Source organism: Planococcus citri, chromosome 4 (assembly GCF_950023065.1).
Source record: "Planococcus citri chromosome 4, ihPlaCitr1.1, whole genome shotgun sequence".
NCBI lineage: Eukaryota > Metazoa > Arthropoda > Insecta > Hemiptera > Pseudococcidae > Planococcus > Planococcus citri.
The window spans coordinates 15546424-15569505 of NC_088680.1; the positions used below are offsets into that span (position 1 = coordinate 15546424).

At 35.0% G+C, this 23082-nt stretch overlaps 4 protein-coding genes and 1 long non-coding RNA gene across 6 annotated transcripts; 3 read left to right on the plus strand and 2 right to left on the minus strand.

Annotated features, from left to right (window-relative positions):
* The first annotated feature begins 126 nt into the window (after positions 1–126).
* On the plus strand, positions 127–1040 carry LOC135845848 (mediator of RNA polymerase II transcription subunit 11-like). Its single transcript, XM_065364695.1, has 3 exons — positions 127–322; positions 386–526; positions 597–1040. The coding sequence occupies exons 1-3, from the start codon at positions 244–246 to the stop codon at positions 755–757; spliced, it is 381 nt and encodes a 126-aa protein (XP_065220767.1). The 5' UTR covers positions 127–243; the 3' UTR covers positions 758–1040.
* A 439-nt stretch (positions 1041–1479) lies between these two features.
* LOC135845847 (mediator of RNA polymerase II transcription subunit 11-like) lies at positions 1480–2698 on the plus strand. Its single transcript, XM_065364694.1, has 3 exons — positions 1480–1723; positions 1787–1927; positions 1991–2698. Exons 1-3 carry the CDS (start codon positions 1624–1626, stop codon positions 2149–2151), a joined length of 402 nt encoding a protein of 133 aa, XP_065220766.1. The 5' UTR covers positions 1480–1623; the 3' UTR covers positions 2152–2698.
* Positions 2139–4133, minus strand: PCID2 (PCI domain-containing protein 2). Its single transcript, XM_065364687.1, has 8 exons — positions 3935–4133; positions 3814–3855; positions 3605–3723; positions 3255–3533; positions 2962–3179; positions 2785–2885; positions 2498–2697; positions 2139–2426 (listed from the first exon to the last, which is right to left on the minus strand). Exons 1-8 carry the CDS (start codon positions 3971–3973, stop codon positions 2213–2215), a joined length of 1212 nt encoding a protein of 403 aa, XP_065220759.1. The 5' UTR covers positions 3974–4133; the 3' UTR covers positions 2139–2212.
* Positions 4134–4374: 241 nt separating this feature from the next.
* Positions 4375–5517, minus strand: LOC135845845 (magnesium-dependent phosphatase 1-like). Of its 2 annotated transcripts, none has more exons than XM_065364691.1 (4): positions 5256–5517; positions 5111–5168; positions 4850–5026; positions 4375–4720 (listed from the first exon to the last, which is right to left on the minus strand). In XM_065364691.1, exons 1-4 carry the CDS (start codon positions 5290–5292, stop codon positions 4555–4557), a joined length of 438 nt encoding a protein of 145 aa, XP_065220763.1. In that variant the 5' UTR covers positions 5293–5517; the 3' UTR covers positions 4375–4554. The 2 variants fall into 2 exon arrangements, with proteins under 2 accessions (XP_065220763.1, XP_065220762.1); XM_065364690.1 differs by having other exon boundaries at positions 4805–5026; positions 5256–5507.
* Positions 5518–12911: 7394 nt separating this feature from the next.
* On the plus strand, positions 12912–15513 carry LOC135844587 (uncharacterized). Its single transcript, XR_010558573.1, has 2 exons — positions 12912–13487; positions 14537–15513. It is a non-coding gene; the product is annotated as an uncharacterized LOC135844587 (long non-coding RNA).
* Positions 15514–23082: the final 7569 nt, after the last annotated feature.

The following is a 23082-nucleotide window of genomic DNA, read 5'->3' on the forward strand; positions in this document are numbered from 1 at the left end:
TTCAAAACAAAAACACAACTTTCATCGGAGAGAAAATACGATTATCACAATGGTAACACTGTTTCAATGTTGTTTTTTTTTCAAAACGCTCAAAAAGCCAAAAAAAAGTTTGTTTTGTAATCAAAACAAAAAAAATTGATTTTTCGATAAAAGAAAAATTTCGAGCTTTCGCAATTTGCAGTAAAGTTATCGTATTAAATAAATGCTCGAGTGTTTAAATAAACACCCAACTCTAGTAAAAAGATGTCCGCAGCCCCTGTGGACAAAATCAAAGCTCTAGACGAGATAGAAAAGGATATAATTACATGTCTACAAAGCGCAGGTAATCATCTCTTCGATCTACTTTATCTCGGTTTCTTCTCTGATTAACTCTAATTTTCTTCAGGTCAAGCATTTCTAGAGCTGAGTAAAGAAAAATCTAGCCTGAAACAAGTCGAAAGTCACACCAACCAGTTCCTAAAAACGTTGGGTAACGTGGAAGCCAAACTCACCGATCAAATCAACTACCTCACTCAAGTATCGACCGGTGAGCTTATACCCTTTATTAATTTTACAAAATCTAAGTTCATCTCGACTTACGTGAACTTATTCAACAGGGCAACCACACGAAGGCTCCGGATACGCCTCGCAGAAAGTATTACAAATGGCTTGGCATCGACTGGAACATGCCAAAAGTAGAGTCAACGAATTGGATCGAATTAAGAATAAACATTTGCACGACAGAGTTACGAATAAAAAACCGAGAAAATTCGAGTAACTTGTCGTAAAATGATACTTTAACCAAAGAATTGCCTACGCATAAGTTTCGTATGCGTTATTTTTTTTATAAGTTCGGGGATTGGATTGATTTATTGGAGGTTAATAATTTTGTTGGACGAGTGAATTATTTCGGATACTGTAAATCCTTTAACTATACCTATCCTAATTATTGTGTTGAATTAAGTAGTATGTATTTAAGTGGCCCAATTTTAATGTATCTTTGAGTATATTTTTTGTAATCGTCATTGCAAATGTGTGATTAATCAAAAGATTTTTACGTATCTGTTCGTAGTCTTCTTTTTAATTGAAAGAATGATCTGTTCAGTGCATCATTTCAGTATGATTTCATTTTTGGTAAACGAGATTTTGGAATTATATCATTTGAAATAGGAGCTTTGATAATTTTCCTGTCGCCATCATCATCCAAAAAATTTCGAGACATCTATTCTGCTCCAGCTAAACTTTGATAAAATTCTAATCCCAAGCCATTCTACCATACTGAATGAAAGCTGTCATCGACTTCCACAATCCTAACGTATTAAAAAGTTCCCAAAAGTGCTTCATAAGCAAATGCCTCTCTTGCAGAAACCAGAAAGTTCAAGCTTACGAAGAACTTACGACTCGAAGTTCTGTTCAAATCAAAACACACCGGAGATAAATTTTGAATCATTCAAACAGCAACACTGCTTACGCCAACGATCAAAGTGTTTCAACTCGCAAGTCAACAAAAAAACAACATTGTTTGATAATCAAAATAAAACACCGAAAATCCGAAATCCTTCCGCGAAATTTACCAATTTTTCGAATAAACTGTCTAAAATTAATGTTCGAATACTTTAATAAAATCGCAAACCTGGAGAGAAAATGTCGAACAACGACCTCGTCGTACCTCCCGCCCTGCTGGAAAAAATCAAAGCTCTCGACGACATAGAAAAAGATATCATAACATGTTTACAAAGCGCAGGTAATCATCTTTCACTTATTCTTCTATCTCTACAACCGTACCTAAATCGTGAAAAACCCACAGGTCAAGCATTCAACGAACTGAGTAAAGAGAAAACCAGTCAGAAACAAGTTGAAAACCACACGAACAATTTCTTAAAAGTATTGGGAAACGTAGAAACCAAACTCACCGATCAAATCAACTACCTTATTCAAGGATCTACCGGTAAGTTAATCATATTTTCCATCCATCTTTCCTCCGTCTAATCCGATTCATGTTTTACGATAGGTCAACCTCACGAAGGCTCTGTATATGGCACAGAAAGAGTGCGAAAAATGCTCCTTCAAAGACTGGAACACGCCGAAAGAAGAGTAACCGAATTAGAACGAATAAGGAGTAAACATTTATACGAACGAGTTACGAATAAAAAACCGAGAAAAATGGAATAATTTATTACAGTAAAAAAGAGAGATAAAAACCATACGAATAGTTGCCAATGTCGATGGTTCGTTATCCTATACTCGTTAGCTTAGGGAAAGGGTCGATTTTACTCAATACGAGTTTTTGATGACTCAACGAAATATATCCTTTAACTTTACCCTCGTGGATTAAATTAGCTAAAATACAATGCGTCTCATCTAGATCGATTTCCGGGTCTTCGAATATTTGTAAAGTAACCATTAAAACGTTCATATCGATGAGGGGATTTTTATGCAACAGGAATCTAGAAAAAAAACACGAGAGCTCGAAAATTTCGGTAAAATAGTCGTAAATTTGAATAAAAAGGTAACTTACACTTTCTTGAACATATTTCGATAGGTAATCATACGTAATTTTTCGACAACCGTGTAGATTCGATATTTACATAAGAGAGCTTGGTACGTCGACATGACTTGCACGAGTTCGTTCACTCTGCCTCTTTTTACAGCGTTTGCAATATCCCACATTGGCAACAGGTCGTATTTCTCTAGGACTTCTCTGGTTGGCATGTAACCCTAGGAGAAGATACGTTTGTAAATATTTATGTTTTTTTTTTATAGTTCGTTTGTATTATCTTTTTTTTATACCGTCTATTTTCTTACCAATAAAATCCTGATTGGAATTAAGTAAATTAATATGTGTTGTTTATTTCTTTTCGATGATTTCTCGCATCGTTCGAATGCAAACGTAAGGTATTGATTGGCTAAAAGAAAAATCAACACCACGATTAATATCATCATTGAAATTACGTAGTTGATGAAAAATACCATCTTATATACCTGATTTATAATCTTCATCCATCATAGCTTTAAGACCAGCGTAATATTTATACGTAACTTGTTGACTAATTGAAAATTTACTCTTGAAAGGAGACGAATCAATAGCTCTGATTAAAGGCTTCATTAAATGCAACTGGCTCATTTTAAAATACACTTTGAATAATTGATTGGCAAACAGCATCATACCCCAACGTTTAGTTTCTTGTTCACCTGACCGACTGAAACCATTATTGAAACCGATAAATACACAATATGATCTAATTTCCAAACGAAATGTCCAAAAATACACTTACTTATCAGCAGCACAAACTCGAAAAGCGCCCATGATTGCTTCGGCGGTGTTTTCTAGAGCTTCTCGAGGCTTAACTACACCGGTTTTTAATTGCGATTGAGTCAATTCGGAGTTGACGTTGTATGTGAGCATTCTGAGATCCAAGCAAACCGTATAGATGACTGGTATTAGCCAATTGTCGTTTTTCAGGTTTTGAAATATTTTCACGAAAGCTTGCATCACAGCCAGCTGATTATTATAAGCTTCGGTGAAGTTTTTATCTTTTAGACAAGCGATACATCTGCGAAAAAAAACACACAAGTGTTTAATTCACAAATTGTCAGAGGGATGAATCGATGATTAGGAACTTACCTTAGATGGGGAGCAATCACGTCGACTACGGTAGTTTCAACGTACATGTCAGCATTATCGGGATTAAAATGATACAAATTGTTATTCACGATATGAGGATCTTTCAATGAGAAGAATCCCTGCAAAAAGTGTACCAAAAAATTGAACTATACGTTGAATGATTCGTATACAAACCAGCATCGTACAAATACAGGTGGATAAACACTTACTGAGACAAGATTCGCATCTCTTCTTCTCCAAGCGAGTTGAAGCTATTAAAACAAAATAAAACGAAAGAAATTATCGAAAAATTGCAAATCGAAATTTGATTCCAAAGATATCAATTCTCACCTGGTTTAAAAACTGTTGGACTGTTTGATTGTAAGACATGGTCGATGAAGTGGATGCAATATACAAACGTGGATTTATATTCGTATCATTGGTTTCATTCTTGAAGCAATCTTCAAAGTTTAAAAGCTCATAAATTAGCGTCAAAATTATTCAAAACTGGAAAAGTTCAAAAAAATTCAACTTTGTTGCTGAAATTATTTTTTTTTTATTGGATTACCGAAAATTACAATAACATTTCAGGCAGCACAAATCAAAAATATACCTACTCGTTTACCTACTTATTTTGTTTTTTTTTGTCAAAAATGTTGGTAACACTGGCACAAAAACACGTGAATGTCCTTGAACTTTAAAAATTTCCCATTTTGATTTTTCCGCGAGAAAACACACCGAAGATCGGAGCGATTTCGAATTTTCCAAGACTTTCTCATCATTTAACTGGACACAGATAGAAAAATTTATTAAATAATTCGACTTAAATACATATCACAATTACAAAATTGAGAAAATAGCGTATTTCAATACTCGATGTAGAAAAAAAAAACACAATATGAAAGAATGAAAACAAAACGAACGATTATTTTACGAATTAACATACACGATAATAGGAACTGAACCACGAATCATTTCTTCTTCTTCGGGTTTAATATCGATAATATAAATTTAAACGAGATCTCTTCAGTTAACAGTACACAATTGACACCGAGTTTCTGCACATCTCTGATGTTTCTACCATCGTTATCGAAGAATATGATATCTTTATAATCGACGTTGGATTTCGCCCTTAGTCTAGAAAAGAAAAACATACCGCATTTCTAGAATATTTCACCAGTACATATCGAGTCGAATTGTGATCGAATCTCAATGACTTACACTGTGAAATGCTGAACTTTACTACCGGGATAGATTTCTTTATACCTAAAATAGTCTGCTATTCCGAACAACTGTAGAAGTTGATAAGAGCCGCAAATATTCTCTGCTCTGGATGCGATAGCTATGGTGTAATTCTTCTTCTTGAGAAAACTCAGTATTTTAAGTGTATCCGAATACAGATAACAAACACGGCCAAAGTTGTCCATTACAGCTCGATTTTGTCTGAAAGAAACACATTGAGTTTTATTATCACCATGATCCATAGTCTCTGCACGCTATTACAGCTACAGAAGTGGAAATACTTACTGGTTTGTGGAAAAAGGGGTAGCACATTCGTCTACGTGTAACGGCCATAACGTATAATCTACAAAATTCACATAGTTATCAAAACTTTACTCGAAACAACGTCGAATTACGTTCAAAATGAAACACAAGGTTGAGGATACGATACCTAAATCGAACACAATAAGTTTTTCGTTGTAACTCATGAATACTACGTTGTGATGAACTCGATGGTGAAATAATATAAAATATATGATTTTAGACGAACTGAACCGAACATAATCACTATTTTGAGCAGATATTCCGCTGAAAATGTTCTAAATTCGAACAATTCCGTTGAATATCAGTAGCCGAATTCAAAAACAAGTACTTGCAGGAATGTAAACAATAATAAACAATGTTGCCAACGTTATCAATAGTTGGGAACTTGGGAAAAAAGGAAAAAAAAAACTATCTTCAAAATTAAAATTACCTACTTGACATTTTAATTTTTAATTGATCGTTGACCTTAAAATCAAAACCTAGTCTCACTCTCATGGTCTATAATCTAATGAGTCAAACCCTCAGAACTCAGAAGTTTAGATTAGGCGTACCTAGTTGGAGAACTTTCGCTAATCAAAGTTGAACTTTTCACCACCATCAAATTTCAGCAAAGTTCAAGGTGAACAGCTCAAAGCTCGAGTACCATGTCTTTTCGTGTTGAACATATAAATTGAAAGCTGAAACTTAAAAGCACTGAAAACTGTTAAGTGCTAGGTAAAGTATTTTGAAAATTTCAAGTAGGTAGGTAGTGGGTACCTTACTATAGTGCGTTTTTCAAAAATGAAAAAATCAAAATTTTACCAAATTGACCAAGAAAATTGAAATATGTAGCATTAATAGGTACCTTATTTTCAACCTGCAAAATTGATTCGAAACAATTTCAACCCGTTTTGACAGTTCTGGAGACTCTAGCAGATTTTTGAAACTTGAAATTTCACGCTACACTCCAACTTAAGCACGCTATCAAGTCGACTACTGGTAGGTTCAAGTCATTTTGGAGACTCCAACAACTTTTTTGGAAATTCTTGGAGCCTCCAGTTCATTTATGAAACTAGAAAGTAGATGAAAGTGGAACTATAACTATCTACGGATTCGCTTACAGCTCGGTACCTACCCCTGTAACTACAGATTACATTGCTGTATTGGATATTTGTACATGAGTCATGCATGGTAACTTGGCATGTAATTTACTAATTTCACTTCAAATCAAATCCTGGTGACTTCTCGTGTATCAGTCACTGAGATTCGCCAGAAGTCACCAGGGAATAAAATATGACATTTCTATGATTTGGTGAATACTGGTGACTTCTGGTGAATCCATCACCGAGATTCACCAGAAGTCACAAGGTTTATAAAATCGCTCAAATATGGCCACTGCCTGGTGGATATGTCACCAAGAACTGCAAGAAGTCACCAGGATATAAAATAGGACTTCTCTATGATTTAGTGAATCCTGGTAACTTCTGGTGACAGATTCACCAGAATTCACCAGAAGTCACAAACAGCGTTTTTGACATTCTTTGTGGTGACTTTTAGTTTTATGATGAAAAAATCATGAGAATCTCCTCAGAACCATTGAAAACATTTTTGAGAGTCTGGTGAATCCTGGTGACTTCATGGTGAATCAGTCACCAAGATTCACCTGAAGTCACCAGGTTTATAAAATCGCTCAAATATGGCTACTGCTTGGTGGATATGTGACCAAGAAGTCACCAGGGTATTCAATATGACTTTTCTATGTTCTGGTGTATCCTGGTGACTTCTGGTGAATCAGTCACCAAGATTCACCAGAAGTCACCAGGCGTATAAAATCGCTCAAATATGGCCAGTTGCCAGTTCCTGTTAAATTAGGCACCAAAAAGTCGGCAGGGTATAAAATATGACTTTTCTATGTTCTGGTGAATTCTGGTGAAGTAGTCACCAAGATTCACCAGAAGTCACCAGATGTATAGAATCGCTGAAATATGGCCAGTTCTTGTTAAATTTGGCAAGAAAAAGTCGCCAGTGTATAAAATAGGACTTACCGATGTTTTGGTGAATTTCGGTGGATCAGTCACCAAGATTCACCAGAAGCAGTGTTGCAAGAGTGGAGTAAGAGTAGGAGTAAGGAGTGCAAGGAGTGAGATTTTTGGAGGAGTATATGCTTGGAGTAAGAGCATTCCATGCTGTAGTGTGGAGCCATACTCCTATGCTGGAGTAGGTACTCCCACTCACTGTTTCAAAAAGGAGTAGGAGTGGAGTTGGAGTGTTGCTAAATCAAAACTCCTTACTCCTCTTTTTTCCCCAAATTTTGTGGCTAATTACATCAAAATGTTGCAATTACTCGCGTATTTTTAAGTTTTTAACTCTTATTTGGCTATTTTACCATTTTGCTCATTAGTTATTGCCAATTATGTTATTTGTTATTTTATTGATTATTGATATACTTTTACCATCTTACACCTTCACTTCACGAATAAGTATAATCAATCACTCAACATATGTAGTAGGAGCGTTGAAAGTTTGGTTGGAGTGAGTAAGGAGTGAGTATTATGAGTAAATTTTAAAACTAGGAGTGAAGAGTGGAGTTGGAGTATGGAGTATGATGAAAATGTTTGGAGTAAAAACCACTCCTCCGGAGTGCTGAAACCAGCACTCTAGCAGCACTGACCAAAAGTCACCAAGTGTATAAAATTGCTGAAATATGGACAGTTCTTGTTGAATTTGGCACCAAAAAGTCGCCAGTGTATGAAATATGACTTTTCTATGTTCTGGTGAATTCTGGTGAATCAGTTACTGAGATTCGCCAGAAGTCACCAGGTGTATAAGATTCGCTCAATTATCGCCAGTTCTCTGGTAAATTTGGCCCAAAAAGTCGCCAGTGTATAAAATATGGCCTTTCTATTTTCTGGTGAATTCTGGTGAATCAGTCACCAAAATTCACCAGAAGTCACCAAGTGTATAAAATCGCTCAAATATGGCCAGTTCCTGTTAAATTGGGCACCAAAAAGTCGGCAGGGTATAAAATATGACTTTTCTATGTTCTGGTGTATCCTGGTGAATTTGTCACCAAGATTCACCAGAAGTCACCAAATGTAAGTATAGAATCGCTCAAACATGGTCAATTCTTGTTAAATTTGGCACGAAAAAGTCGCCAGTGTATGAAATATGACTTTTCTATGTTCTGGTGAATTCTGGTGAATCAGTCACCAAAATTCACCAGAAGTCACCAAGTGTATAAAATCGCTCAAATATGGCCAGCTCTTGTTAAATTTGGCACAAAAAAGTCGCCAGTGTATGAAATAGGACTTTTCAATGTTCCGGTACTATGATGGAAAATTTTGAAAAAAATTCTGTTGAGAGGCCCATGCTTCCCCTATACATTCCACGTGGTACCAGAATTTTTTCCCCACTACTCATGGATACAGAATTTTTCGCCCAAAAACACGTTTTTTAGCTATATTGTCCAAGAGTGGTGGGTTGAGGTGCGGAAATTCCGTTCGAAAATTTTTTTGGGGGTACCCAACAATAGTCTATCATAATTTTTCAAACCTGGGAACATGGCCATTTCGTCTATCTTACCTGGGAATACCTATCCTTTTGGCTACTGGGGTTGTTTCAGCACATATGCTCTTTCGATCTAGTTCGGTTTTATTCCAATTGAACTTCAATTTGGTCCTACTAATTTCAAAAATTTGCCCCAAGCTTTAGAAAGACTCGACCACCATCAGAAGGCCAAACGTTGAATGTAAACCTTTCAGTTTCAAACTCGAAATTTTAATTAAATTATGTATGTTTTATTTTTATACACCAGTATGGCTATAGGATATTTGCGCACACCTATTGTTTGAAAGAGAAAATTGCAGGACATTTGCCCACAGTTTTATAACGATAGGACGAGATATGATTAAATGGGATTTTTTTCGGAAAACAGGATATTTGCGCACAATGCTCATTTTATGTCAGGGGGTTTCCAAAATGTTGACGAAAATAACCACCCAACTACTAATCAAACCACCATTGATTGGTCTTCATTCTTCAACCCTCCCCAGTGATTGGTTGCGGGAGGGGGGGTGCTTGATTTTTCAAGTAACACACAACTGAATCATAATACATATACCGGGTGACCGAAAAGTAGTTCCGGTACGGAAATGCTTGTCAAAAATTCCCTAATTAACTTATCTAAAAAATCCAAATTGCTATGTCACTCTTGGTCCATTACCGTTCAAACACCAACCATCTTTAAAAATTGCAATTGTTTTAAAATTTATGACGAGACAATAATTTACTCACTAATTTGAACACTGAAATCCGAATCATTGCCCCTTCAAATTTCAAGTTAGGCAAAAAGTTTATATGAGGTTTTTTGTTTCTTTCATCAACCTCTACCAGCTCCATGGACTACTTTTAAAATATTTCATCATTTTAAAATTTCCCGAAATTCGCTAAAATTTCACGTTTTTAAGTTGGCAGCCCTGCGTTCCAAAAACAAGCCTTGATTCGGAGGAAACGAAGACGTCGCGTGTGGAGCTCCTAAACGTACTGCATGTATGCAACCCTCCGAACTTCTCACTGTGCTTATTACTCTTTGAAACGAAAATACTGATTTTTTACTTCAACTATTTTTCGGTCACCCGGATATGATAAACGAATTTGGACGTGCGATATATCAAATAGTATGTTTTCGAGGTCACTGAATAAAAATAAGATGAACTTATTTTCTGGTTCTAACGCCTCAAAGCCACTCAGTGTCCCAAAAAGAGGTTCAAAATCTTGAAAAATTGTGAAAAGTTGTGTGATACTATGGAATGGTAGGCAGGGCCGGCGGAAGCCCAGGTGCAAGCGTGCGCTTGATTTTCACCAGGTGCAACGCACCTGGCGAAAATTTCAAAAAATAAACCTATTTTTTGTATACCTACAAATTTTAAAACAAATCAAAATCTCTCAAATTTAAAAATTAGGTATATAAATTAAAAAAAAAAAAAAATGGAATTTTTATTTCTGTTGCATACAAGTACATAGATTGTGCAGCGACCACTCTGTCATGTAAGGAAAAAGTAAAAAAAATATCCTGAATTTTGACAAAAAATTGGCGACGAAGTTTACTAAGAGGGAGATTACTCAGAAAATCAGATCTTTAGTGTTAAAAAAATACTTATGTCTTTATACAAACCCCTTCTCAAAAAAAAGGGCCAAGACTGAATATGATGAATTGAATTATATTTTTTTGGTTACGTAAATAGGTATCCCTGTATTGTTGTATTGTTTTCAACAATTTGTTTCCTCAAAAATAATAAATTTTAAGCATTTTGGCGCTTTTAAAGTGATGGATGAGAGGTCAGTTTTCATCATTGTATTCTTTTAAACATCATTCAATTCTTGTTGAAAATTGAATGGTTCCATCAGAAAAGGGCCTAACTTCAGTTAGGCCCTTTCATAATAAATCGCAAAAATGGATTCTACAGTGGAAATTACACCTACCACACTTCATTACATAGCGCAACCTATAGTCAGGCCGCCACAACTGAATGCCAAAGTCGGACACCTCCGCCGATTTCTCACCAAATTGTCTCTGGGAGTCTGGTGGTTTGCGATAATTACTATGTTTTGCGCTTGATTTTCATAACTTATCAGTGGTACGCCATTTTTTACAGAAAAAAGTAACTTTTTCGTAATTTTTCAGTGATGCGGAATTTCTTAAGGAAAAAATAAATTTCTACAAAATAGTTGTTGAGAACGTTTAAATGACCTATTTTAACCCAACTTCGTTATAATGTTATAAAATATTGCCTTTTACATAATAAAATTACGCGATTCAGCACATTTTTTCATCGAAAAAGTAGGTTCACAAGAAAGGGCCTAATTGTCCACTTTGTATTTTCAGTGTTTTCTTTGTATTTTATTGCAGAAAAGTAAAAGTAAAGAATGAGTTTGAATCTTCAATGTATGCGGAATGAAAAAAAATAATAAGTTGCATGTTGTTCCAATATTTTCTATATGATATTCATATTCAAACTTTAAAATGCGTTTTTCTCGAATCGCCATCTTTTCAGTTAGGCCCTTTTCTGGTGGAACCATTCAATTGACCCTACATGTCCCTGCCGATTGAATTTTCTCAAACTTGGAAAAACCTATCGAATGAAATCTTATCTAATTGAGCAATTTTTTATATTTTTGGAACATGCCTCATGCATACTTGAAAAAGCTGTGAAAAAATTAAGTCGATCTCAAAAACCTGTCCATTTTGGAAGATAGAAAATTTGAAATTATATTTTGTATTGAATAATTCCAAAGGGGGAAAAACTGATTTTTTTAAAAGCAGTTGATTATTGATTCAGAATATGTATTTGAATATTTCTAACCTTCAAAGACCTAATCATTTCAAGATGTTTCAAAAACTAACTAAAAATTAAGGAATCAATAGCTTTTTTTAGCTAAAAAAATCCGGACTTCAATTTGAAAAATCAATTCAATTGAAACATTTTCAGTTTTCTTTCCAGCTCTGCGTTTGTATAGACAATGCAGTGCTGATTGCTGCAATCTCACCACCTTTTTTTACCCCCCCCCCCCCCCCCCCCGCCGCAAAAAATTATTCACACTTTTCACCAAATTACAATAATTTAGAGTTTGCACCTGGCGGGAAATTGAAAAAGTGCCGGCCCTGATGGTAGGTATGTTTTCGAGGTTGCTGAGAACGAATATGAATGAACTTATTTTTTGGGTCCAACCCCTCAATGTCCCTCTGTGCCCCAAAAAGGGAGCCACATTTTGAAAAGTCGAGTGATACCTATATCGAATGGTATGTTTTCGAGGTCGCTGAGTACGAATATCGACTTATTTTTTTTATTTTAATGCTCGCTTAAATAAAATATTTCTTCGTTTGGGAACTACTGACGAAAATTCATCAAGCGTGCGCAAATGTCCTTTTACCACCAGTATATTACCTAGGTACAAAATTGTTCGGTTGGGACTGGTTGAATGCTGAATTTTAAAATTGAAAAATAAACTTGACCACTCGAAATACCAATCAAGTCTAGTGATGTAGGCATTTTAATGGTGATATGAGAATATAACCAATTCATTTACGAAAATGTAGTGTTTAAAAAATTGTTGTATACTTCAGTTGATTTTACCTCATACACTACACATTGTAACTATACTTACGTACTGCATAGTACGAGTATACATACATACATAGTAGGTAACTACATACAGGGTGTCTTTTTTATGACGCAACCCAGGGCAACACTGACACGCATGCGCAAAATACGTGGTAAGAAGCAGGTCTAACTAGTCAGCGGGAAGAAGGGAGATCATAGAAACACAACCGGCGCGGCGGTATCGTTGGTGAGACGCTTCGGTAGTCGGTACACGAGTTGATACGCAACGTGGTGGGGATATGTTTACTGCAGAACAGCATTATTTTCGTTCTGTATCATATAAAAAAATTATTGAAAGGTTTCAAACCAAGTTTTTGGAAGTGAGGGTGTCAAATAATACTACAACTAAACGTTTGGTGGATAATTTTCGCGAAAAAAATTTCCAACGATTGAAGTCCTCATACAACGAATTACTGAAAAAATCAACGCTATCACTACAGATCAGCTAAAACTTGTATTTCAAAACTTTATGAAGCGGGTGGTTCTATGCAGAGGGCAGACGGCGTATCATTTCCAACAGTTTTTACAAGATTTCAAGTAGATATATGCGTTTTAAAAATTTTTAGTTTTTTTAGGTTGCGTCATAAAAAAGACACTCTGTACATGTAGTTACTAGGTACCTTGAAGTAAATTCAATACGATGTGTAAACATTTTCGTCTTGTAAAAATCAATGTATGCTCAAGTGTATCGCTTACGATCGAATAACAACTTGCAAAATCCGAACCACGGTATTACGTACATTATAATATGTACACAAACATGAAACAATAATTTGTTCGCCTGGTGTGAGACTTCGACGTTAAGAAACGTGTGTGCGAATAAACAAATACCCAAACACACTATACAAACAATAACGACACGATTTTTCAAATTTGAGGAAAACAACTTGCGTACAAAATCGAAACCCTACACCTGTGGCGATCAATTTTTTCGACTATAAAATGAGAAAACCCATACAGCTTTTTAATCTAACCTAGTTGACTCGTCTCGTTTGGTCGTTTCATTCGGAACATATAGTAACAAGAGTTTTTCTAAGTCCATAGGCCATAATACGTAGGCTACTGTACAAATTTTTTTCAAGACAGGATTCATTTTTTAAATATTCAATAATGCATATTCGCGTTTTCATAACATGTTCACTCGTTTTTTCGGTGATATCGCTCGTGTATGGCAAATCAACGATAAGAATTAATTCGAGTTATTTTGTTTCAATTAAGGGGTAAGTCGTCTTTCTACGGATACGAAAAAGAAGTTACTGAAAAATTTGCAAACTGTCAAAAACCTTGTACTCGTATATGTAAAACACACACATCATGCAGAAAATTTTGCTGCTGAATTGAAGTGAAAATTTGTTAGACTTTTCCACAATCCTTACCTTTTACTCTCAAAATCGCGGCATGATATGACAGACAATTAAAAATTTGAAAAATACATTCTACACGAAGAGAAACAAATAAAAATGTCATTACTAAAATCTTTGTTTTGAAAAAAATTTGAATCAAAACTGGTGACATTTTTCGTCAGCTTTCTAATCAGCGTCCCAAATTTTAAAATCAATTTTGGTGGTCAGAAAAGAAACGAAATCCAAAAAAATCCATTATTTATAGGCATACCTACCGAATAACCTTCACTTGATATACCTACTAAATTTCGTACCATTTGACTAAAAAATGTCCAAGTTCGAGTTAACATTATAATGAAAATGCTTCGGTATTTCGAAATCCCTCCTCCTTTCTTTGAAGAAGATCGAGATATTTATGTAATTTTCAAAATGTTTCAACAAATTTTTCAATGCCAATTTTTTCAATTTAGAAGTTTTTTCAAGACGTTCCGACAACTTTGACTCATTACAAAAGCACTTCCATAACACTTTCAATTTCAGTAGAAATTAATATGTAGGTACCTCCACCTACGTACTGCGAAAACTATTCACTCACCCATAGATACATACCTATACATACATATATACCTACATACTTAATTTCTCAAGTTTCAAATATCTCATTTTATTTTTTTTATTTTTTTTTTAAATTAAAAACTCATTTAACTGAAGTGGATTTTCAATTTTTTTTTTTTTTTTTTTTTTAATAGTAAATTACCTACCTCAAGTGACTTGAGGTAATTTACTAATGTTGTTCCTCATTCGAGAAGAATTAAAGTTTTTTCACAGGCGACGAGAGAATTCCACAACGAAAAATCAAAATGAACATAGGAAAATTTTTGAATTTCAAAATAATTAATACAGACATGTTACATGTTATTTTACAGAAGCGCGATTTGTGACTGGAGCGACGCAGACAAGGTAGCAGCCTGTAATTTGATACCAAATCTTTACAATCCTGAAGCCGAGTGCCAAAACACGAAAATTCAATTCGTCGATACGACTGTTTCACATGATATTTTAATATGCACCGATGATGGTGGAAGTATCTGGGGTTGTGCTTACAACATGTATAATAATGCTGTAATTACTGATTACGCTGCTTTTACACAGAGCTGTGAGTAATGGAAACCCGGCATGTGACGTTTTTTCACTTTTCTCTTTTTAAAACATCACATTTCAAAATTTTACATTTTTTTGCATATCTATTTTTGGGAAAATTTTCTCGTTTCTCGTTGATGAAAATCTTTCCTTCGGATTTGTCGATCTAGACTACCTACCTATTAAAATGAGTCTTTTTTTCCTTTCATTTGTTTTTGGTGACCATTTTTTTGCAATATACATATATACAAAGAATTTTTTTACAAACACTTTACAAAGGTTTTGGTATTTTTCTCCGATTTCAACGCTTTCTTTCGTGTTTCAATCGCATTATTTTATCGTGTTTTCAACACTTTTCTGCACAATTTTCTACATAAGTACATATTTTACTGAAATTATTATTTTAAAAAAAATTTGGTAGGTTACCGTCCTATTATTTTCCGCAGCAATTTTGATACTTTTTTCAGTGTTTTACAAGTGACGTATCATTTTAACAGGTTTCCAATGAAATGCTCAACGTAGGTACAATTTCTAATACGTTTTGTGAAATTTTACGAACTGAAATTTTTATTAACTTGGTTCTGGTAATTTTCATTGATTCTAATGTGTGTTTTTTTTGTGTTCTTGCATAATTTGGTGTTCTTTTTAACACATTTTTTTTGTCGAATAATCACTTTTTTAAGTAATTTTCAACATATTTTGCGATTTGCGACCACTTGTTTACTTTACTAATTGTATAATTATACTATTATCTATCTGAGAATATTGTGTTTTTTGTAAATTTCTACGACTCAAGTCTAACGAGTTATATAATGAGCGTCTCCTATTGGTAGTCGCAACAAATGTCGATCCTATATGTGTTGTAGTTAAAACAAAGGGGAGAATTTCAACATTATTCCAACAGCTCGTGAACGATTCTTCTGAAATTCGCGAGTTCCACATATCAGATAATTTTGTCAAGCATAATGCATATACCTACTGCTGCTCAAAAATTTTCTGTTCCCTGTTTCTTAAAGGTAGGTAGAGGTACTTACAGTGAGCTCACTTTCGGGACTTTCAGAATAACGACCTTGCCCAATTTTTCCCCCATTTTCCAATCACAAACATAGGGATATTGGAAACACACAAAATGGCAAAAGGAGGGATCACATTTTTTCACTCTTCTTGCCTCTTCATCAGCGACGAATTTATCTATAGGATCACGAGAGAAAGTTGGAAATGACTTTTAGAAATTCGAACGAGAATGACCTCAAATACCCTTGACCAAGATTTCAAATTCTAAGGTTCACTCTTGGATTTTCGGGGAATTTTTAAAAATTTTTAAAATTCAAAAAAAAAACTGTTTTAAAGACTTTATTATGAAATGTAAATTTCTGGAGCAAAGTGAACCACTATAAAATGATTCTATCAATTCAACACCAACAAAATAACAACCGAATGCAGTCTTCAGTAATTTTTCGATTTTCATTAGAAACTACAAATCACTTCAATAGTGAATTTTTGACCATTTTGTAAATTCCAGAAAAAGCTTTTTCATCCTTCAGCGAGTTCTCGTTCTCCAAAAATTTCAAATGGCTTCGAAAGAGTCAAAAATGACAAATTTTTGGCCAATTTTTAGGTAAATTGCAAAAAATGTGAAAAATATCAAACGGTTATTTTGAAATTGCTCGAGAAATTCGAAAACACTCTGGAGGCTCGAAAAAGGTCAAAATACGATCGTCTTCGAATCAGCTGGGTTTTTGTAGACGCCCTACAAAAAATTACTCACATACAGTTTCAAAACAATTTTGGAAAATATTGTTTTTAAAAATTTATAGAATTTCCAAAATCTGGCTAAACGCTCCTGAACAGCTTGAAATTAATTAGGTACTTTCTCAATCTACTCAGCGTGGTGAAATTTGGGTAGGTATAGGTAATGTAAATTTTACCATTCCAACTCAATGAGTAAATTTTGTGAAAATGATAAGTCCCACAAATCTGCTGGAAGCTCCAGAACAACTCAAAACTGTTGGAAACTGTTTCTGATCGATTCGTGTGGTCGAAAATAGGATAAGTACCTACGTACATATGTACAAGATTTAAGAGTTCTGGGTCAGTAGGTACAAAGATTATTGAACATTCACCTGTGAATAATGCTTTTTAAACACGCTATTAAATCGACTGCATGCTGGTAGGTTCGAGTCATTTTAGAGACGCCAGCGATTTTTTGAAAATTCTTAGAGCCTTCAGTCGATTTTCGAAACTTGAAATTTCCACAGAATTTCGCCAAATGGAGTTAAAAAGCAAAAATTCACTCTGTAAATTAATTTCCTTACGCTATGATGTCGACTGCAGGTGGTTTCAAGTTGTTTTCAAGCTTCCAGTTACTTTTTGGACCTTATAGAGGCCAATAAGGTACCCGTGATTTTTTTCAAAATCGCTTTATTCCAGTGTAACAGTGGGAACTGGAATAATTCACTCAGACGAGTATAATAAGAATAAATGCCATGAAGGGGGGGATGAAAAATACTCCTAAGGGGGGTGAATATTTTTCTGCTTTATCGGATAGCTCATACATCTTAATAAAGCACTCCTGATCTCACATTTGAGTACTTTAGAGTCAAACCCAGAATTCTCCACTTTTCGTCATTTTGAGAAAAACGCAAAAAACTGATAGAAGGTTGGTATCAGTAGTTGCAGTTTTCTAATCTCGCCTATAAATAGTGCCTCGGGTAACAATCGAATTGACAAAAAAAAAAATTTTTTTCAAGTCTTTCCATAGCAGTAATTCACGATACCATTTTGGAGAATTCTGGTTTTGACTCCAAGTCTGTAAAAAATTTTTAAAAATGTCAAAAATACATGATAAAATGAGGGATAATTCTACATTCAAGTCTGTTGAAAGTATCTCAAGGTTGTTTACAGTCGACTGGAATGAAAAAAATCATCTTTTTTGAAGTATTTTTTTCAGAGTTTGACTCAAACCCGGTACTTTGGACCCCCTAACCATCATGATATCGGATGGGGTAAAATGTAGAATGGCAATTGATGCGTACCTACTAACTGTACCCAAAACGACCATAATCTCATTTTTGAAAATTTTTGACATTTTTCGGAATTGGACTCGGACCCGGTACTTTGGACCTCGCTGACTGCGTCATTGTGTCAGATAGGTAAAAACGGAGAATGGCAATCGATGCATACCTACTAACTGTACCCAAAACGATCATAACCTCATTTTTGAAAAATTTGGAGAATTCTGGGTTTGACTCTAAGGTACTCATTTGTACTCGCACCTTATTTACTCACACTAAATAAATAAGGAAAAGAGTAAAATTATTGTTACGATATACCTAATTGTAATTGAATAGAATACAACATAATTAGCACAATAATTCAGAACGTTGAAGCCAAGTGCGCCATTGTAGGGTGGCTCATTGATCACAGTACTACTTTTTTAAGGTAGTCCTTATACCACATAAATGGTAGGTAACGAAAAGACAACTGAAAACACTTTCTATACATCTTAAAGAAAAGTTAGGAAAATATAATGGTTCTCAGGGCCATTATACAATGAGAATTAATTGACAACTGCGAGGTGTGCAGTGGCAATTAATTCGATCGAAGGGGGCGAATGGGAGGACTCACGGTACGAAAGCTCAGCTATTAATCACATTAACTACCTCTCATACATCCCCTAATACTAAGACGGGTCGGTAGCTCTAGCTTGAAAGTACACTTTTTACTGGTTGACTTACCTCAACTTCCGGATTCGTTGGGTAGTTCCTTGCATGATTAATTGATTGAAAATACCATAACTCCACTGCGATCACACGAACTTATGTGGAGAAATGTTAAATTATATAAAAAATATAAATTTAACGGATCAAAGACAGTACGATAAATGTTTAAAGATCGAGGGGTCTCGGGCCCTGGGGTTCTAAGACATTGCCACGGCTGGCCAATCCACGAAGCAAGTGATGAGATAGCAAAGACGATCCTCCGATCACACCTCGGATTGTCTTGAGATTTACTCAGGTTACCCCTTCCGTATGGTAGGGGAGAGAGAACCAGTTTCCCCTCTTGAGATGGGTACCATATTTCCTCACTACGTGATGAGTACAATATGGACCACCTCAAGGTCATATTACTAAAATATTCCCTAAGGTGGTCAGGCCATAACTGCTCCTTACACTAGTCTAAAACATATTTTTTGTCCTACAATTTCATATTTTTTTGAAAATTTGAAAAATTACTCTTCCGCCTTCTTTGAGGTAGAAAGATGAAATTCGGTTTACACCCTACTTTTAACATTATTCCGAGATGGATTGCAGGCAGTCTCAATCTGTTTTGGAGCTTCCAGCGGCGGTCCTTCAGAAACTTCTGTTCTTCAAAAAAGCCCATCAAATCTATCCCAATTAACTTTAGCACGTACTGTGCAGAGTGAATTTCAAGGTCAAATTATGAATTTCAAACTACAATGAAATTGAAAAAAAAAACACAAACAAAAAATATACCACAATTTTCTGCGTCGATTTTCGGACTTCTTCCCTTATTTGCGGATGACCAAATTTTGGCTTTAAAAATTCTCAAAAATAATTTAAATCAAGATGGGTTTTTTTCTTCGAGCAAAAGCATAAATCAAGGTGCATGTCCACGGCCCCCCACCCCCATGGATTGACTTCAAACACATGCCATTCGTATGTGCTACGTTTGTGCTGGTTTGTGCTGAAAAGTTTTTCGTTTTTGCTGCCCCACCCCTTCCCAAGGTATTTGAAAAAACTTTTGGGGGGGCTGTAGACACGAGAGCCCCCCCCTACACTTTTAGCTAGGAGGTCCAAAATGGTGTCAATCGTTTGTGCTACGTTTGTGCTGGTTCGTGCCGAAAAGATTTCCGTTTGTGCTGCTCCTCTTCCTGTGGTGGCGAGGGGTTATTTGTGGAGGGGGGCAGTAGACATGAATTTTAAAAAAGGGGTTAAACGAAAGTTTGAAAAGAGAAAAAATTATGTATCTATTGTGCTGAGGGCTGTTAAATTACCGTAATTTATTCGCTGGTAAAATACGGTATTTTACGGTATTTATGGTACTTTACTAATTTGGATATGAAGAGCTTTTTTTTTTGTAGTTCGACTTCGAAGTTCCGAACTTCTGACCTGCCTCTGAAGTAAATTTTCATCTGTTTTAGGTGTTATTAAAGATTATACATAGAACCATCTATCAAGATTTTCAAAAAAATTGAAAGATCTACGCCTCCTAGAGGCCTGAAATTTTGCCCAGCCGTTCCTGAAGGTTTGAGCGGACGACTCGAATTTTCGACCTCAAAATTCAAATTTAGCCCCCCCCGGTCCACATTAAAGAATCCTTCTATTTAAACCTCGAGGGACGCTTCTACCAATTTTAAGATTTTTTCAACAATTTTTTGAAATTTCGTAATTGGTCAAATACCTATAGTTTGAAATCTCTCCAACTCAGACTCGATTTTTTTTTAAATTTGAAAAAAACTAAATTTGATATAGGTACACCTCCTAGAGGGCTGAAATTTTGCACAGCTGTTCTTGAGGGTCTGAGCAGACGACTCGATTTTTTTCGGCCCCAAAATTCAAATTCAACCCATTCATGAGGGGTACTACAAATTTGGACCCCCTCCCCCATTCAGGGGTCCGCTCGAAGAGGAACTCAAAATACACCACCAGCAAAAATGTCTACAGCTGAAATTCGCACTTCGATTCTTGGCGAATTTTTAAGAATTCAAATGTGGCCCATTTTTTATGAAAAAAAAAAAACAAAATTTGGTTACATTGACGTAAAATAAAGCTGAAATTTGGTTAGATTTCCTAATTTGAACCTAACGAGTCGATTGTTGATGATTTGAAAACCGATCTAGGCGAATTTTCAGATTCTCCAATTTTCGAAAAAAAAAAAATTATGTATTTCAACTCGACTACATTGAACAATATTGAATATTTCAAAATCAAGGAATAATAACGATGTCGATAGGTACCTTACCTACCTGCATATACGATGTGCAGAGCACAGCTCGTTTCTACCAAGTTTTACAAAAATTGCGTTTAATTTATCGACGGTATAACAAAACACCTGACGATGATATATGTATTTATTTACACAGAAGGTTTTTTTTTTACTTTTATTACGTAAGATCCTATACTACATACATTTGTAATTCAACAGGTAGGTTAGATATGAAAAAAATAATTCAATTCTCATGACGCGTTTACATAGGTAGAGGTACAAAGGTACTGAACAATGTTCGAATAAAATTCGAATTCTTTTCGTATACTTATCACCTTATTCACCTAACGGCTAACATAGAACACAGCGCCTATAATATGTATAATTGTGATACTTATTACCGTCTTTATAGGCTCCTGTGATTGATTTAGGCACCAACTTTCAAAATTGTATTCAACGATTATCACAAATAAGTTGACATGAAAAGTTATGAAAAAAGCAAGATGTACCTTCTCCTTACGAAATGAACTCAACGGGGTCAAAATTAGATTCGAATGTTCAAGTTATATAATCAAAAAAGACAATGAGGCCAGAATTTACTCATGCACGACGTTTTTCTTATATTGGATTCAGTTTTTTGGGCCTCAGTTCTACCTTCCAACAACTTAGGTATGGGGTTTTGAACATTAAAGCAAAAACAGTCTTTTTACTGTATGGCAGCAACAAAAATCGATTTTTCGAAATATGAGCCACCCTATACCTCTGAGAAAAGTTTTTCAAAACTTCCAAAAACCGAATTGTGATTTTTTGGTCATGTACAGAACTTTTAGACAATTTTGACCAGAAAAAAAGGACTTTTGAACAGTTTTGACAAAACGCAGGATTTTTAAACAATTTTGACAAAAATGACAACTTTTCAACCAAATTGACCCGAAAACATGACTTCCAGAAAAGAAGGAATATCGATAAGGCCATTTTTTGGCACCAGACAGTTATCGACTGAACCACTCTTAAAATGTTATAATAAATTCCCCAAATACGAATCCGTAGTTAGTTAACTCAAAATGACCATTTTTTTGGGGCTCCAGGGGTCCCCAAAGTGCCGAATAAAAAAAAAATTTTTGGAACCACTGAGTATTATTTTCAAAAACTTTTTAGCGTAAAATATTCGTTTGAACCTAGTAAACATTATACGAGGCCATTTTTCTATTTTCGACCCTCGGGGGTAGAAATTGAAGGGTTTTAATTTTTGGAAAATTTTGGAACCACCATTTTGAACCTACCCCTTTGAACACCGCTAAACAGCTTTATACAGTTTATTAGTATTCAAAAGACCTCCATCCTACCAAATTTTGAGCTTAATAAAATTTTGCGCTTGTACTCAAAAATCCAATTTTCCAATTTTTCGTAATTTCAATATTTTCGGAACCCCTGGAAGACTGGAAACCTGAGATTTGCGCCAAACGTAACGTTTTGAGACATATATTTAAGTATCAAGGTGAAAAGGTTTAATTAAGCTTCCTGTATATTCGTAATTTTGAACCCTCTTTTTAGAGCCCCCCACTTTGGGCACCCCTGAATATGGCGTTTATGCATATTTTCTCAAATAAATTGAAGAATTTCCATTTGAAACACACTAGCAAGTGCTCGATAATTTTTCATTCAATTTTTCCTGTAACTTTCATCTTTGAGCCATTTTGTGCCGAATTCTGAGATTTTTACTCTTCCAAAAAACGTTAAAGTCACGTTTTCACGATTTAAATGAAGTAAAATCTCATAATTTGACCCAAAAAACCTTAATTATTATGAAAGTTACAGGAAAAATTGAATGAAAAATTATCGAGCACTTGCTAGTGTGCTTCAAATGGAAATTCTTCAATTTATTTGAAAAAATATGCATAAACACCTTTTTTAGGGGTGACCAAAGTGGGGGGGTTCTAAACAAAGTGTTCAAAATTACGAATATACAGGGAGCTTAATTAAACTTTTTCAACTAGGTAATTGAATATATGTCTCAAAACGTTGCGTTTGGCGCAAATCGCAGGGTTCCAGTTTTCCAGGGGTTCCCAAAATATCGAAATTACAAAAAATTGAAAAATTGGATTTTTGAGTACTTACCAGCGCAAAATTTTATTGAGCTGAAAATTTGGTAGGATGGAGATTGGAGGTCTCTTGAATACTAATAAACTGTAAAAAGATTTTTAGCGGGGTTCAAAGGAGTAGGTTCAAAATGGTGGTTCCAAAATTTTCGAAAAATTAACCCCCTCCCCTCACCCCTATTTCTACCTCCGAGGGTCGAAAATAGAAAGATTGCCTCGTATAATGTTTATCAGGTACAAACAGGTATTTTATGCTTAAAAAGTTTTTGAAAATAATACTCAGT